The 16,438-nt window shown below is 39.8% G+C and overlaps 1 protein-coding gene across 1 annotated transcript; it reads right to left on the minus strand.

Moving 5' to 3' along the window:
* Positions 1-66: 66 nt before the first annotated feature.
* PSMC3IP (PSMC3 interacting protein) lies at positions 67-6,572 on the minus strand. Its single transcript, XM_063300434.1, has 8 exons — positions 6,476-6,572; positions 5,538-5,644; positions 4,908-4,997; positions 2,958-3,069; positions 2,621-2,766; positions 1,800-1,853; positions 663-722; positions 67-485 (listed from the first exon to the last, which is right to left on the minus strand). Exons 1-8 carry the CDS (start codon positions 6,510-6,512, stop codon positions 429-431), a joined length of 663 nt encoding a protein of 220 aa, XP_063156504.1. The 5' UTR covers positions 6,513-6,572; the 3' UTR covers positions 67-428.
* Positions 6,573-16,438: the final 9,866 nt, after the last annotated feature.

Here is a 16,438-nt window from a genome sequence, read left to right on the forward strand (position 1 = left end):
ATTCCTAGCTTAAATCTTGCATACCCCTGATCTGAGCATTCAGAAAAAATACTAAGGCCAAGCAGAAACGAGTAGTGTTGGTTTAATGGCATAATATGCTGTTGATACAATATGCAGGCCAATTACAGAGAAAATGTAACACTATCAGAAATTCAAGTATTTATTTTGTGTCCCCTCCCCTATTTTCTCAAGTGCTTACTAACAGCTTTGTTCTAACCACTTTAAAAACAAAGCAACAATCAGCCTGATTAGGAAATCCTGTGGATATCTCTTCTAGAGAAGTTCTAGAGAAAAAACTAAACAGCACAAAAGGAGAAGTCTGCTTATCTCCACTGAATGCAAATTATTTTAAAATCCACAGGAACATAGAATATGAGAGACTGAAACTTGAATACTTAGATGTTTCATAATGCAGATGAGATCTTGGTTCACACAGAGGGTAATGTAACATTCAAATCTTCATCTGTCTCAATGCCAACTTCCTCCTGAACAAGGAACAACACGTACTCTTTAAGATGTAAGAAATGAAGAAAAGAGCATCCTACAGACCATGCCTGTGTGCAGTAGTTGAACTGATGCACAGCTGGAACTGACCAAGAAATGCCTAATCATAACCCATCCATGGTCCTGACTCTCAATATCAGATCACTTGTAGTACTCACAAAGAATTGTTTCTTGCTTTTGGGGTAGCCTTCAAGGATTGCATCAAGTAGTTCTGTTGCCTGTTGAAAAAGTGTTAAAGCACACATTGAGTTGCTGTCCTTTCTGCCAAAAGACGGGTAGATGGAAATAACAAAAAATATCCAGTGATTATAGGGGAAAATATATGAACTTGCTTAACTAGTTGAGACTTGGCTGGTAAGCAGTAGGAAAGTTACTTCCTAAATCTCCTGAAGACAAAACTTCTCAGAATAACATAGAGGACAATGATAAATACAAAAATCACTCTTCGAATTCTGTAAGTCATAACACTTTTTCTGTCACTTTACTTAAACATGCATCAATCAGAAGTAAGAAAAATGAAGAAATATCAGAAAAAAAGCAAGATAAAAACAGGAACTCCCATTTTAAATAGATATACGAAGACTTCATATTCAATAGTTCTTATCAAAAAGAAAAACCATTGGAAATATTTTGTTTAAAAGTTGATTTTGAGTAAAATAATAGAAGTATTTTTCATGCTTATTTACTGCTGTGCTACCTTTTCAATAATATCATTTCCCATACTTTTAAATATAATTGATCCAAAGAGACAAGTGCTTTGGTTTTCAAGAATCTACAGTAGTAAGCCTAACAATTTACAGGGAAAAAATGAATTATGTGCATTTCTTGGAGCACACACAACTTCCTGCACCACTGCATTTTGCACCAGCTGAAGCTTCCAGATACTCTTCAAGGGCAGCCCCACGTAAAATGTGTTACAGTAATCCACTCAGGAGGTGACCAGGGCATGAGTGACTGCGAGTGTATCAATCATTCTTTCTGGTATTTAGAAATGAATGGCCTGTGTTTCAGAAAACATCCAAGCCAAGAAAGTTACACTCTATTATTTTCAGCACAAAGAGGATGAATGTATTACTTAGTTTATCAGACAGTAGGCAGGAATACCCCAGTCAACAACTGGATTAAATTATGCATACAGTGAGTCTGCAGCTGTATATTGTAAATCATCATTCGGGTCTTAGTTTTTAGCCTTGAGAAATAGGATATTTAGAATGTATTTTGTTGGTTTCCTAGACACACAACACAGGCAAATACATCATTTTTCTTAACCTTAAATAGTTAAGAAAGTGTCTTACCATTCTCTTGCGGCGACGCCATTCCCTGCAGTACAGCTTCTTCTCATTGTGCACCTGCAACCAACAAAAGCAAAGCAATTCTTATGCTTTTAGGCCCAGTGAAACAGCTCACACTGCAGCCAGCTTTGATGTGGGAACCAGTGCTACAGCATCCAAAACTGAGTGCTGACAAACTGCCTGGAAGAAAAGGGCCTTAAACAGAGCATTCATATTAGTCCCCATTTAATGCCAATTAGAATTAGGCAGATTTTCAATGCTCTTGATGTATGCTGGGTTGGGGGAGTTCCCCAGATCCCATGAACAGTTATTAGCCAGTAAGTATACAGTGTTGCCAGGTTCTGCACAGCAAGGCTTAAAATTCATCAGATGATGACCTGTGCCATAAACTAGACTTAATGAGCATCTAGTCTGTCATATCAGAGTGCTCTGTAATTTGATTATGTCTTCCACATACTAAGGTTTATGCTCCCCTACACCCCTCTAATGCTCCTATCCCTCCCTTTAGATTCTTTTAGACTCTTGTTTTTTATATATACTTTGTTTTATATCTTTTAGCTTTTCACAATTTTTTTAGATCATCTATGTTTTTTAATTGACTGTGACCCACCCTCCTTATGCTGATCTATGACCGTAATAAATATTTGATTATTAGCAAATAACAACATGTTTTGGAGTCTTGGGACTCTTCCCTCTCTGATGCTTAATTTTGGAATAGTCAGCACCACTGTATATGGTCAGTAAAGGAGAGCAGGGCAACCAGAATGGGCTGTCTAAACCATGCCATTCTCTGCCACTGGACCCTCCCTTGGCAGCTTTGTTACCTTTTCTTTCTCCTCAGGGGTCACATGATTGGCAGCAGATTTAATTCGTTCCAGTTTCTCTGTATAATTGGCACAATCTTTTTTTAACTCTTCAATTTCTTTAACCATCTCTGGGGTTGTCATAGAGCCCTTCAGTTCTTTCAGTTCTGGAATGGAATTGCTAGTTACAACAGCTGAGATGGCATTGGTCAGTGGGAAGGATTGCAGGCACTTTGTGTCCTGCAGCTCAGATACAAACAGTCCCCAAAGGTTGCATACCATTCAAGCACTCAACTGCACAGGTATTCACTCTGTGCAAGTTTAGATCAACAAACTGATTTAACCTGCCTGAACCCACCTGACTCCATATGACGACAGTTCTGTTGGAGTGTCTGAACTTTGCAAGACAGTTCTGAAATCTCATTGTCCAAGACTCTGAGTTCTGAATCACTCACATCACCAAAACGATTCTGGAGAAACACATGTATGGGAAAGAGCATTAATCTAAGATGACCAGCAAAAGTATTAGGTATATTTTCTATTATGCTATCACGGAATAAACTACATTCCAAGTAATGAAGTTTTTCTGGAAACAAAGTCAAAATTCTTATCGTATATCCTTGTACCATCCTTATACTATCCTTATAGGATGTTCTGCCAATATTATGCACTTGTCTCCCAAAACAATCAATATTAATTGCAAAGAAATAATTTTCAGCTGGGAAGTAATTTGTTTATTTAATAAAACTCTGAAACAGCATCTCCATCAAGCTTATTTCTGGTGCTTAAGAAAATTAGATGCAACAGTATAAAAACTATTTGCCTTGTAATATTAAATTTTAACTTAATTTCTATAAGAAGATTTGGCCATCTGCTCATCTAGTTCAGCGTTCTGTCATACACTGGCTAAATGGATTCATTTGGGAAGCTCACATGCCTCTACTGGAGAGTAATAGTCCCCTTCCACTTTAATTTTCTAGCAACCAATATTTTTATGTATTTGTTCATTTGTTAGATTTATATCCCACCTTCCTTCAGAAGCTCAGATCTCATGAAGAGTTATGGAACTCCCTCCTCCAATGTACCCCTGCAAAGAACAACTCTGTGAGGTAGACTGGCTGAGAGAGAGTGACTGGCCCAAAATCACCCAGGGGCTAAGAATGGATTTGAACTTGGGTTTCCTGCGTCCCAGTCCAACACCTTTGCAGCTTGCATTCAGCCATGGCTTCCTGTTGGCTGTTCACATATCCACACAAAACCCCAAACAAATGCTTGGTGTAGCTAGCTGATAAGACAAACTGAGATTAGAAGTTAGTTCTAACTTGTTGAAGTGTTGGGCTGGCATGAGAGGTGGAGACTTAAGTTACCAAGTTACTTCTGGAAAGGAGAACTTGATGAAGGTACGTAATGGCTGGCATATAAGGTGGATCTAGACCAGGGTTTCTCAACCAGGGTTCCGTGGAACCCTAGGGTTCTGAGAGAGGTCACCAGGGGTTCCCTGGGAGATCACGATTTATTTAAAAATTTATTTCAAATTCAGGCAACTTCACATTAAAGAGGTAAATTTCATTCTTTATTTTTAGTTTAAGATCACTGTTAATGCCTATATACAGGCCTATGCATGAAACAAATGTGGCTGTGGTGAGAACAGCCATGTGACCCCATGGTAGACCCAAGAAACGGTGGATGGACAGCATTAAGGAGGACATGGAATGCGTGAACGTCACCCCTGAAGATACCTTGGACCGAGTCAAATGGAGACGGATATGCCAACAAGCAGACCCTGCCATAGCGCAGGAATAACGCTAGGAAAATATATATGTGCATGAAACAAATATAATTTTGTAACTTCTGTCCTATATTTGAGCCTGAAAGTGCAGGGGTTCCCTGAGGCTTGAAAAATATTTCAGTGGTTCCTCCAGGGTCAAAAGGTTGAGAAAGGCTGATCTAGACAGCTCTGACTGTTGATATTAGCTGTTTGCTTTAGGAAAGCACATGGATGATGGCAATCCTGAAATAGACTGGGTTACTCTGCTAAGGCTTTGTTTTTTTCTTGAATGGTGGAAGTTAACATTGAAATTATCTTTATTACAGTCATAGCCCAGTACAATTGAAAATGCCCAACAAATGTCCAATAAAAATTCTCAAATATAGTAAAAGAAATATAATCCATATCATAGTTTAGCAGCCTAGCAATCGTTTATACATAAAATCAAGAAAGCGGCCTATATTGCAGTATATTTATGCTCCTTAAGTTCTGACATCCTATAGTTTGAGTTTCACAGAAACCGAAAGACATCTCCCTCACCTGATCTGGAAAATAAATCTTCTGCTTCCCATAGACCTTCTCTTTGATCTTCCCTTGTTGAGCCAGCTGTTCTAGTGCCTTCACTACAGCCTAAATCAAACAGAAACAAGAAGATGTGGAATGAGAAAAATCAAGAACAAAATGGAGGATTGAAATGAAAACTGCAGGTTGTTTGAACATCAAAGGAGCATGAAAACTTGACAAAGAAAATTCTTTACTGCAGGAGAATATGACACAAACCTTGGAAATGCACATGGCATTTACTACTAACCAGAGGAAACCTGCCAACTGAGATGGTAGTAGTTAGGAGTTAGTATCTGAAAATCAGTATGTGATGTATCTGCTAAAGTGTAACATTGCTGCATCATACAACATAGTTAGAAACTGATGCCATAAGAAGAGAAACAATTGTTTTTCTTAACCGATCAGTTTCCTCAAGGATGGTTCATACCATGAACATTATAAACCCTTATTATTCTTCTGAATTAGGCTTGTGTCAAATTAAAATACCCAATTCATTTGGAAAATTTAAAAGATAAGTAGCATACATTTGAAAAGTGAAGGGCAATACTATTTTGACTCCTGGAGATAATACAGGCCCCATAGTATCCCTCCGACGCCTTGTCTCACCGTCTTGCCCAGTCCATGTTGTCGCTGTAAGTTGCCAAAGACATCCTGAGCACTATGAGGCCGATTCTGCTCCTGAAGATAACGTAGCAGGATGGCAGCTGCACCTTCTCCAGATCAAAAAGGGAAAAAGAAAATTATGACAAGCCAGAATATGAAGAAATCCCATAAAAGTGGAAGGAAGTAGTGTTGTCTATCATAGATAGTTTAATATCTTGAAGATGAGTAACATTCTCCATGTATTAAAGAATTTATTGTTGAGCCATGAGGTTTTAAGCAGAGAAACTTACTGGAAGACTACTAAACACTATGCAGCTTTATTAACATTGGCAGAGATTCTGTGATACCTGACAATATCTTCTATGGTTTATATTATAGTAATGAATTCAGTGATTATTGTTAGATATAAAATGTAAGATAGATTTTTTTCTTTTTCTTCTTAGTTTGTATTTTTAAGTTGTTGTTTTTTTAGATTAAAGATTGTTTTATCAAATAAATAAATAAATATTAGAAGGGGGAAAAACCACATTCCAGTGCAGCCTTCCCTATTTGGTGAGTAGGTACACCCTCCATCCTCCAAAGCAATAGCACCTCCATGCCTTTCCTGGCAGTAGGTGAGAACTGTAAAATACCAGGTCTGGAAGGTGCCCGATTGGGGCCTTGTAAAAAAAGAAAGGGTGTTGGGGAATGTGAACATCCTACATCCGCAGGGGTTAAAAACAGAAAAGTGGCCTTACACCGTGAAATCCAACCTTTTAATAAATAATTAGATTGGGCTCGTCACGGAGGACTTTCAAATGCTGGAAACAAAGGGGCTTGATTTTCGAATAAGGGGATTCCACGGCAAGCGCGCTTTGCCTTGTAAAGGAAAAGTAGAAGAGGACCAGAGATCCGCACATCAGCCTAGATCTCTTTCCCCTTTGAATTTCTAGTTGCGTTACCGGCAGATCCGTCGCGCGTCTTCCCTCCTCCGCTCATCCTGCTCAGGGCGGAGACTCTTACCGGAAGTGGAAGCTGGCGCCTAAAACAGCGACTCTAAAATGTAGACATATATCAAAAAATCGACTTCCGGATTGACCTTAAACGTCATTTGGGGTCTGTTTGGGGAGCCAAAGGAAGAACTAGCAGCGAAGCCGTCTTCAGCCATTTAAAGTGTAATGCGGCTGAAAAGTAGTGACTGGACCATTTCAGTCGGCTGGCGGGATTGAGCGCTGCATTTGAGCTCATAGGGACTGTAGGAAAAACAGCTAAATAGATTTTCCTCTGCTGTTTTCTGAGAAGTGGTTACGATGGAAGATACTTTCTCTGTTTTTGGTAGCAACCAGTGACAGAAACTGATGGCTGGTTGATTGATTCAGATGTCAATAGACTTGATCAGGATGCTCTGCCCTCAGTCTGGCTTTACAAATCTCTCAGGGGTGCATTACTGCTGTTGTAATCAAGTCCATCCCCCTTGGTGGAGATCTTTTTCGCTTTTCTTCCACTTTTCCCAGCATGTCAAACTTCTCAAGGGGAATGGGTCTTCCCACGTGTCAAGAATATTACAGTTTGAGGCTGGTCATTTGTGCCTTGAGTGACAATCCTGATTTGATTTGTTCTATGATCCATTTGTTTGTTTTCCTAGCTATCCATGGTATTCTCAGGAGTCTTCTTCAACAGCAAAGTTCAAAAGCATCAATACTTTTTCTGTCTTGCTTCTTCAAAGTCCAGCGTACGCATAGATAGAGCAGTGTTTCTCAACCTTAACAACTTTATGATGTGTGGACTTCAGCTCCCAAAGTTCCCCAGTCCACACCTGTTAAAATTGCCAAGGTTAAGAAACACTGCCACAGACCAGTACAGAGAAAAATATTGCTTGCAGGATTTCTGCTTTGTACATATAGATATGTCACAGCATCTGAATAACTTTTCCAAGGCCTTTGTTGCTGCCTTTCCAAGGGCTAATCTGTGGCATATTTCTTGACCATTGATCCCATTACTGTTGATAGTTGATCCTAAGTGGTAGAAACTATCCACTCCTTCAATATCTTCATTGTTAATTCCAAAGCTGGTTGCTATACCTGTTGTCATTAGTTTGGTCTTCTTTATATTTAAACTCAGTTCCATTTTTTTTACTGTGTTGCTTGACTTCCATTACTAGAACTTGCAGACTATTTGCATTTTCAGCTATCAGAGTAGTGTCATCAGCATAGCACAGATTATTGATGTTTCTTCCTTCAATTTTAAAACCACATTAATCTTCCAGTCAGGCTTCCCTCAATGTATATCCCACATATAGGTTGAATAAATAAGTGAAAACAATCTTGTCTCATTCCTTTGCCAACCTGAAGCCAGATTATTTTGCCATGTTCTGTCTGTAATGTGATTTCCTGACCTGTGTATAGGTTCCACATGAGGACAATTTATTTCTTTGAAAATGGTAGGTATATGCTCAAGATGATATTGTGGAATCTGGCTGGCTTTGTTCTTGAGCTTTAGCATGACTTGGAACCTGCACATGACCAGTTCATGATCTATTCCAAACTCAGCCCCTGGCCACATTTTTGCTCTTATAACTGAGTTCTTCCACCTTCTTGTACCAATAATATCAATTTGATTTCTATGTGCTCCTTCTGGTGATGTCCATTTATATACTCAGTGTATTGGTTGTTTAGAGAATTTGTTAACATTGAAGAAATCATTACATTGTCAGAAACTGATAAGTTGTCCTCCTGTTCTATTTTTATATGCTAGGCTGTAAAGTCCAACTACATTTTTCTCCCTACTGTTTCCAACTTTGGCATTCCAGTCTCCAACTACAAACAACACATCATGTTTGCACATTCTATTTCAGATTGAATCTGACCATAGAACTCATCAACTTCCTCATTTTTTGCCTCAGTGATTAGGGCATAAACCTGAATAACCATCATACCAAAGGGTTGTCTGTGAAACCTAATTGATATTACTTAGCAACAGCATTCTACCCAAGTGCTGTCTTTGCTATATCCTTCCTGACTACATTCCTTCTTTGTTTTTCATAACCCTAGTAAACAATATGATCTTCTGACTGAAAGTAACCAATTCCAGTTTATTATCACTGATACCCAAGATGCCAATGTATAGCTGATTCATTTAATCTTTCACTGTGTTGAACCTTCCCATGTTTCAACTTCTAATGTTCCATATTCCCAGTATAATGCTATCTTTGCAGCTTCAGGTTTTCTTTTCCTGCATGGCAGCATCAGCAATTAGATGTCCCAAAGGCTTTAATCTAGCAGCATCATAAACATCATTAATATCTCAAAAGATCCTGAGTTCCTCAGTAGCATGTTGAGTGCCATCTATCCTGCAGGGCCCATCATCCACCTCAGTATTGATAATCACTTTATCTTGTCTGTCAGTATGGTTTTTTTGGTAAAATACAAGAATACTCCTGCACAGTATGAAATTATGCCTTTGCCACTGTTACTAAAATGGTAAGCCACCTCCAGTATCTTCCTATAATGCTGCTGCCCAATATAGGTGCCTCCTTGCTTTAGTCTTTGCATATACTCCCAGTGTTCTTCACCTCAGAAAGCAAAGAAAAATGCTGTCTGAACACCCTGAGCCAAGAGTGGTGATGAATGTTGGGGAAAGGACTAGACTTTATTGACTCTTCCAGAAGGGTGGAGAGCAGCAGCACCTGCCTCTTTTGACCTTCTGAGATAGAACAATATATGAACTCCTGATTTACAGTATTTATATGTGCACCCGATCAAGAAAAAATTACACAGTAAGAGATTACGGTCAAATAGAGGTATGTAAAGATTTTGAGAATAGATATATTGATCTTCATAAGGACATGACAGTTCTCCATCAAGATATGAAAGCAATTAAAGGCCAAATGCCTAAGTTTCAATGGGATTTAGGTGCTTTGAAAAGAATTATTGTTATTTCTCACAAAACTCACTTGAAGAATTTAGAAGCAAAGGAGAAATCTAATTATAGATGCAAACTGAATGTACTCATCTCAAAGGCAGTATAGGATTATTTAGGCAGATCATATTTTCTATGGCTGGATAAATCCTCGCTATATTGGAAAGTGAGAATCTATTTGTCTTCTGACTTGCAAGAATTTAACAATCTGAACTATGAATCCATTATGTCTTTTATTAGAAGGGGATTGAGGCACAGATATTTAAAAATATCTCTGTGGGTATAACATAAATTGTAGTAGCAGAATGAATTGTTGTTGAGTCTTCTGTTTTTTCCCCCCATTGCCCCCCAAAGCATTTTTAACTTGTCAGAAAAATTTAAGCAATACCTGATTACAGTTTTGTGTAGCTGGTTTAAAAACAAGTTTACCAGTTAGAAATATACACAGTCAAATGTTCAGAACAATGCTGATGGAAGGAACTGTATACAAAGAAGGGAGAGCTAATCAAAATCATGTTATAATATTTCAAATGCAGATATTTAAAAATGTGCTTTGATTTTAATGATTTAATAACATTTATATATATCAATATTTAAGAATTGAAAATATTAAACCTAAAGACTATTTTAATACAAGACTACTTTATTTTACTTATATTTTGCAGAAGGGTTCATAGCTAACCACATACAATGATGTTAAAATAGTACAATGTGTGTTGTGACATCAGAACACAAGCTCAATTTTTTCATACTTGTGTTACAACATTGCATGCAAGTTCATAATGGATGAAGTTTGAATCACCACCCCACCCCACCAATGCATTTCCATCCAAGCTGGAGAGTTCTGTCTTGAGCTAAAATTAATGTTAGAGAGAGGAAGGGGTGTGTGTGTGTGTGGTAAACACAAGTGGTATTTTACAAGTGGTAAAATATTACATAGAAGTGGTAGATCCCTTATGGGTTGAATGTGGAGAAATTTAAGTACAAGAGATTGAAAGTCTGGAAAGGTTAAAAGAAAGTAAGCTGATCTGTCCATCCAGAAAATGTACAGAGACAACAAAAACCTGGGGAAAACAAAATGATGGTGAGTAAAAGGAGTGGACAGATTTCATCCCCAAGGCTGGCTGGAAACAAGGTAAGGGGAAACTGCCATAGAAGGTGGCAACAGGGCTGGGTCTAGTAATTTGTACAAGTTAGGATCTGTGAAGTTAGATTCTTTTATATATGGATTGTGGATCTGGACTGTCTGAATTTGTTCTGATGCATGTGTTCATGAGAGATCCTGGGGCTGATGGAGTGCCTAGGCCAGTGTTTCTCAACCTTGGCAGCTTGAAGTTTTGTGGACTTCAAGTTGAATTCCACACATCTTCAAGCTGCTATGGTTGAGAAACACTGGCCTAGTGTCTGAAATAAACCTCTCAGAAAGCAATTGTTCATTCCTTTTTCATTTTCCTTTCATCTAGGTCCTGACCATATTATATACAATAAAGATTTATAATTCTTAATGAACCAGTGGTGCTCATTTGGGGAAAGGAATCTAACCTTTAGTGCACCCCTTCCTGCCAGGTCAGACTACTGAAGGAAGAGGGTTATAATCTGCCTTCACCGGGTAAATCACTGGCAGAGACAATTCTTCTGGAATAAAGGAGCTGGTGGCAGCATTCCTAGTCAGGTCTCCACAGGATTGTATGAGGAAGGTTTGGAGAACCCCCCATGTGGGAAGGACACACACCATGTGCATGTCCTGTGATATACTGGTAGCAATGAGATTAACAGAATGTTATGGGGAACAGCAGCTTGAATACTCAAGGCAAGCCTGAATTAATGTGGCAATTTTAAGGGGCGGGGGGAATTTCTGAATCAAGTATTCATTTACTTGAAGTCGGAAACTTTGAGGGTTCTTCTTCTCAGGCCTAAGGGGAAAAGAGAGAAACAAGGGATAACAGCCAGATCTATGTCCAATTAGTTTGATTTTTTCTTTTTTTGTCTCTCTTGCAAAAAACAGATAGAATAGAGCTAGGACAGTAGATTTTATTTATTTATTTATTCATTCATTCATTCTATGTGTATACTGGAAAATCAATATAGACTCACAGCAGTTTACAAAATAACAGTGCCATCCATAAAAGTTAAAAATGTTCACAGTAAATATGAACAATCAATACCTAATCAGAGTTACAACAGCACAAGTATAAATTATAATAATAGTGGTAATGAAAAGTAAGCAAAACAATTCCTAACAAAACCAAATAAAATATCAACAAATAAATCAATAAAAATAATACAAAGTATTTATTTTAAATTAAAGTTGTCAAGAATGAACTATTCAACCAAAAGCTTTTCAGAAAAGTTATGTCTTCAGTAGCTTACAGAACACTAGAATGGATGGAGGATGGTGGTAAGCCACAAGGCCAGAACAACAACTGTCTCCTGTTGCTGGTACTTCCTGTCCTCCAGTACCCTCACTTCACAAAAGAGGGTTATAATCAAAAACTTATTCCAAGAAGAACACACTGGATAGGCTGATTCAGGGAGGAGAAGGTATTTCTGAAGATACCTAGGCACCAAGTAATACAGCCACCCCAAGCAGCCTCTAGAATCCACCTGGATCCATGAAGCACTTGGGGTGGTGGACCATCTAAATCAATCAGTTTGGCTTGCAGAGGTCCAGAGTGGCAGGACCAAGAAATAATCTGACCAAAGCAAAGAGCTAGGTATTTTGCCATCCATATCCAGATCAATACAGGATTGCTCCAAAGCAGCAAGGTCTAATGCAGCTATCTGCATATTTAGGGCCTGATATTATCTGGAACAAGCTCATGGTTGCCATGGAAGCCATGAAATCCCTGGCTATCCTGGACACAGCCCCTAGAGCATGGAGGTTAAAATCACCCAACACCAAATACATGTGAGGATTCCAACACCAGCTCTGAAACTAGATACAGCAGCCCACAAAGACCTTACTGATCAATAGGATGGCCAGTAACCAAGCAGGATCTTTAATTTGTCCCTACAGACTAGCTTAAACATACAGACATTCACATCCTGCTACCTTAAAAGCAGGGCTCCTGATCACAAGCAAGTTGTTTTTATAGATCAATGCCAGTCCTCCCTTCCAATCTTAACATCAAGGCTGATGAAAGACCTAAAACCCAGGAGGGCAATTTCTGACATGGTGACATCACCATCCTCACCCAACTAGATTTGCAACATATATACCTGTATCAGGTTTTGCAGTGCACGTTACCAAATCATGGATGAGCAGAGCCTTATTATAAACAGACCAGGCATTTACCAGCAAGAGCTTGAGGCCTCTAGGGTTCAAGATTGGGGCCATTGGACTGGAAGCAGGGATCAGGAGTAAGTGGTTGATCCTCCTTTACCTGGAATGGCTTCCCCAGCGCCCACTGCTATACCTACTTTCAGTCTGAAACTGGGATTGGAATGCTTCCCCCACTAAAATAGAAACCATACTGCAGCATGGTAATATTTAAGCAGCAGTACACTTAACAAAATAATCAATAATCCAATTCTGAATAATACATTATACATTATCTTGGCCATACTGTAACAGAAACCAGGAGTCTGTGAGTTCTAGTCCTGCCTTAGGCATGAAAGCTGGCTGGATGACCTTGGGCCAGTCACTCTCTCTCAGCCCAACTCACCTCACAGGGTTGTTGTTGTGTGGAAAATAGGAGGAGGAAGGAGTATTAGGTACATGTTCCATGCCTTGAGTTATTTATAAAAATAATAAAGGTGGGATAAAAATTAAATAAATAAAATAAAATAAAATAAATAAACATACTTGATCAAGCAGAAGCTAACAATCTGGTGAACTGCTCAGGCTGGCCTCTCCCTTCCTGCACCTTCCAAGTACACCTACACCTTCTACTAGCTTCCACTTTCAATAAGCAAGCTGATAGAGAGCCAGGCCTAAAATACCACCTTATAGTGCTGACCAGGAATGGTATTCCTCCCCCATCGCCCTGACCTGCATTCTCACTCTGGATTAGGCTCTCCTCAGTTTACCACCTCTCACCAGATGGGTTGCCCTTATGTGACCTTTTGGTAGCCTCCTCAGAACCCTTTCTTTTTTGGGACCAAGATTGTGGCGACGATCTTGGGGGCTAAAATCACCAGGGGATCCCAACCAGGCATGTGCTGATCCAAAGCATCACATACCAGGCCTTCCCTGTTGATTCCTCCCTTCTACTGGATCAATTCTTTTCACCTCTGAAACACAGACCACCATATCAGTAAGTAGCGGTTCTTCTGGCAAGGGCCTTCCAGTCAACAGAGGTAAAAAAAGCACAAAAGTCTCCATGCTGCTACCATTTCTTGACTTCCAAGCAACCATGTCCCTAAATGCTGCTACCTCCACTATCACAAATCTTCTCAGTCTGTTCTGATAGTGCCATGCTAAATTGGGTGATAAAATATCCTAATTTCCAATCCAATTCACAGTTCTTCTCTAATACCATCGCTTTCTTCCCCTGCACTGACAGTAATGCAGGAGGTCACTGCTTCACATAGATTCCTTTATCCCACTCACTTGATATAGGCTGTCTTTGCCACCTCTGACAATCTTCTCCTATAGTCCTATATAGTATGTTTTTTTAAATTTGAATCTTCTTTGTCTGTGTCTTTTAGTTTCTCTGCAGAATGCCACCGTCCTTCTTGCATATATTCGCCTTCATTTAATTTCCCTTCCTTATTCTTTCTACCTTCTTCTCCATTTCCAAGTTCTTCTCACCACATTCTGCTCCCTTTTGCATGCACTTTTACTCCTTTCTTCATCACCTTCATCTCCTCTGTACTTGACATGTTATCTGTTTAGCTTCCTTCCACAAAAGACTCCCAAACTTTCCTTGACCTGACTCCTATACTCTCCATCCCACACCATGAAGATTGGTAATAGGCCACAGTTAGTCGCCAATTTGGGAGTGGAGGATCGTCACACTTCACAACACCCCATTCACTCAAAACAAGTGGGTGGGGCGGAGGAAGAATCCTGCTGTCAGCAAAAAAGCAGTGGGTTCTTGGGCAATATCATCCTTAGGCTGCCATGATGGCACTTGGCAGTTCAGATGATGGGTAAGTTCTTAAAGGGAGGCAGAGTTACACAGAACGTCAACCCTACAGAGGAATATATGAGAGTAGGAACATCAACCCAAAGAAACAGTGTCAACAAGATCCAACTACAACTACCTAAGGGCACTGAGGCCAGCAAGTATGGATGGTGCAGACTGAGCTCATATAGCAGAATTGGAAGCAGAGGAAAAATGCATTGCTTGAAAGTTAGAAACCCCCTATTCAGGTTGGGAGTTGGTGGCACAACTTCAACATAGTATTGTTTCCTGAGTGGATGGCCGTGGCCCCTTGCAGAGGGAGGGCTGTAAAAGTCAGTCCTTTCTACCACAATATTTAAAATCTATATGAAGCTTCTATTGTTTATGTTCTTTCAAGTCAACCTTGACTCCTGGTGACTACATGGAGAGATCCATGCAACTGGCCCAAAATCACCCAACTAGCTTTTATGCCTAAAGGAGAACTAGAACTCAGGTCTCTCCACTCCTAGTCCAACATCTTTAACTAGTTCTCATGAAGCTTCTGGGGGAGGTCATCCTCCAGTTTGTGTTGAAGTATCACCAATATGCTGATTATCCCCTCTTACACATCTCCATGTAGAGCGAAAAAGGATATGCTGTGGAAGTCCTAAGCCAATATCTAAAGGCTATACGAATCTGGATGATATAACAAGTTGAGATTGAATCCTGGCAAAATAGAGACTGTCCTGCCATTATGTGGTGGTTGGGTAGCTTGGCTTCTCTACTGGCTTTGGAGGGGGTTGTACTCTCACTAAACGAACAGGTCCACAATTTGGGGGTGTTCCTGTGTCACAGCCCCACCTAGATTAACAGATGGAAAACTGGCCAGAAGTACTTTTGTCCAGCTTTGGCTGGTGCATCAGTTGCTTTTTTTTTGGAAGCAGGAGGCTCTGGCAGCAATGTTTCATGTCCTAATTACCTTCAGGTTGGATTACAGGTAGACCTGGTTAAGCAACTGCAATTGGAACCAGTGACTTGGTCATTAAGTGAAGTGGTCACTAAGTGATAATCATGTGACTGCAACTGTGCTTCAGATTTTACTTCAGCTTTCCTTTGCTTTACAGCATCAGAAGGATATAACCCCAAACAGCCAGGTGAGCCCAAATAGCAGGGAACTCAACTTGAGGAAGCCGGGTAAAAGGGCAAATCTTATAGCCCTTTTTCTCGACTCCTACCCCTTTGGAATGCTCACCCTGGTGCTGGGATAATTAGCAGGAAGGGAATTAATGTATTTACATTCATTGGAGAGGAAGGGATTACAAGAGAGTAAGCAGGCACACAATGGGGAATACACATTGAAAGGAATATGCTAGCACCAACTGTCCAGTGCGCTAGCCAGCTGTGAAGGGCCAGCAGCTTAGGAGGCAAACAAAAGCCTTTAGTGTGAAATTGATTAGGGTCTTGTTAATTTCAGGCAGCAGCTGAAAGTGGAGGGCTTTCTGATTAAGAGCTGAGCTTGTTAACTTGCCCTTAGCACTTTTTAGGGAAGCACTGTGCTGCAGAGAAAAGGAGCTCAGGAAGAGATGGCTTGTCTAAGCAATCTCTCATTTCTGCAAGGGGGGAAAAAGAGAAAAAAAATGGATCAGGCACAGGACATCTACTGACTGTAATAGTGAACATCTAACTGAGAGACAGTGCGAAGGTCATAATGTGGGCATTGATTGCAAAGTTACTTTTTCACCAACATTGTAACTGCGAATGGTCGCTGTCTGAGGCAGTTGCTAAACAAGGACTACCTGTACTGCAAAGTGGTCTACATGGGACTGCCTTTGGAGACTACTTGAAATCTGCAGTTGATGCAAAATAGAACCGCGTGCACAATGGGTACAGATTGATTCAGCAATACAACACTTCGTAGGTTTCTGAATACAACTTAAGATGCTGGTTTTCACCTATAAA

Source organism: Candoia aspera, chromosome 4 (assembly GCF_035149785.1).
Source record: "Candoia aspera isolate rCanAsp1 chromosome 4, rCanAsp1.hap2, whole genome shotgun sequence".
NCBI lineage: Eukaryota > Metazoa > Chordata > Lepidosauria > Squamata > Boidae > Candoia > Candoia aspera.

Excerpts from the sequence above, each read along its gene's own strand:
- PSMC3IP (XM_063300434.1), bottom strand. The coding sequence starts at position 6,512 with ATGAGCGGAGGAGGGAAGACGCGCGACGGATCTGCCG. Across the intron at positions 2,767-2,957 it reads CTGTCGTCATATGGAGTCAG|AACTGAAAGAACTGAAGGGC; the intron begins GTGGGTTCAGGC and ends ATTCCATTCCAG. Across the intron at positions 1,854-2,620 it reads CCCCTGAGGAGAAAGAAAAG|GTGCACAATGAGAAGAAGCT; the intron begins GTAACAAAGCTG and ends TGTTGGTTGCAG.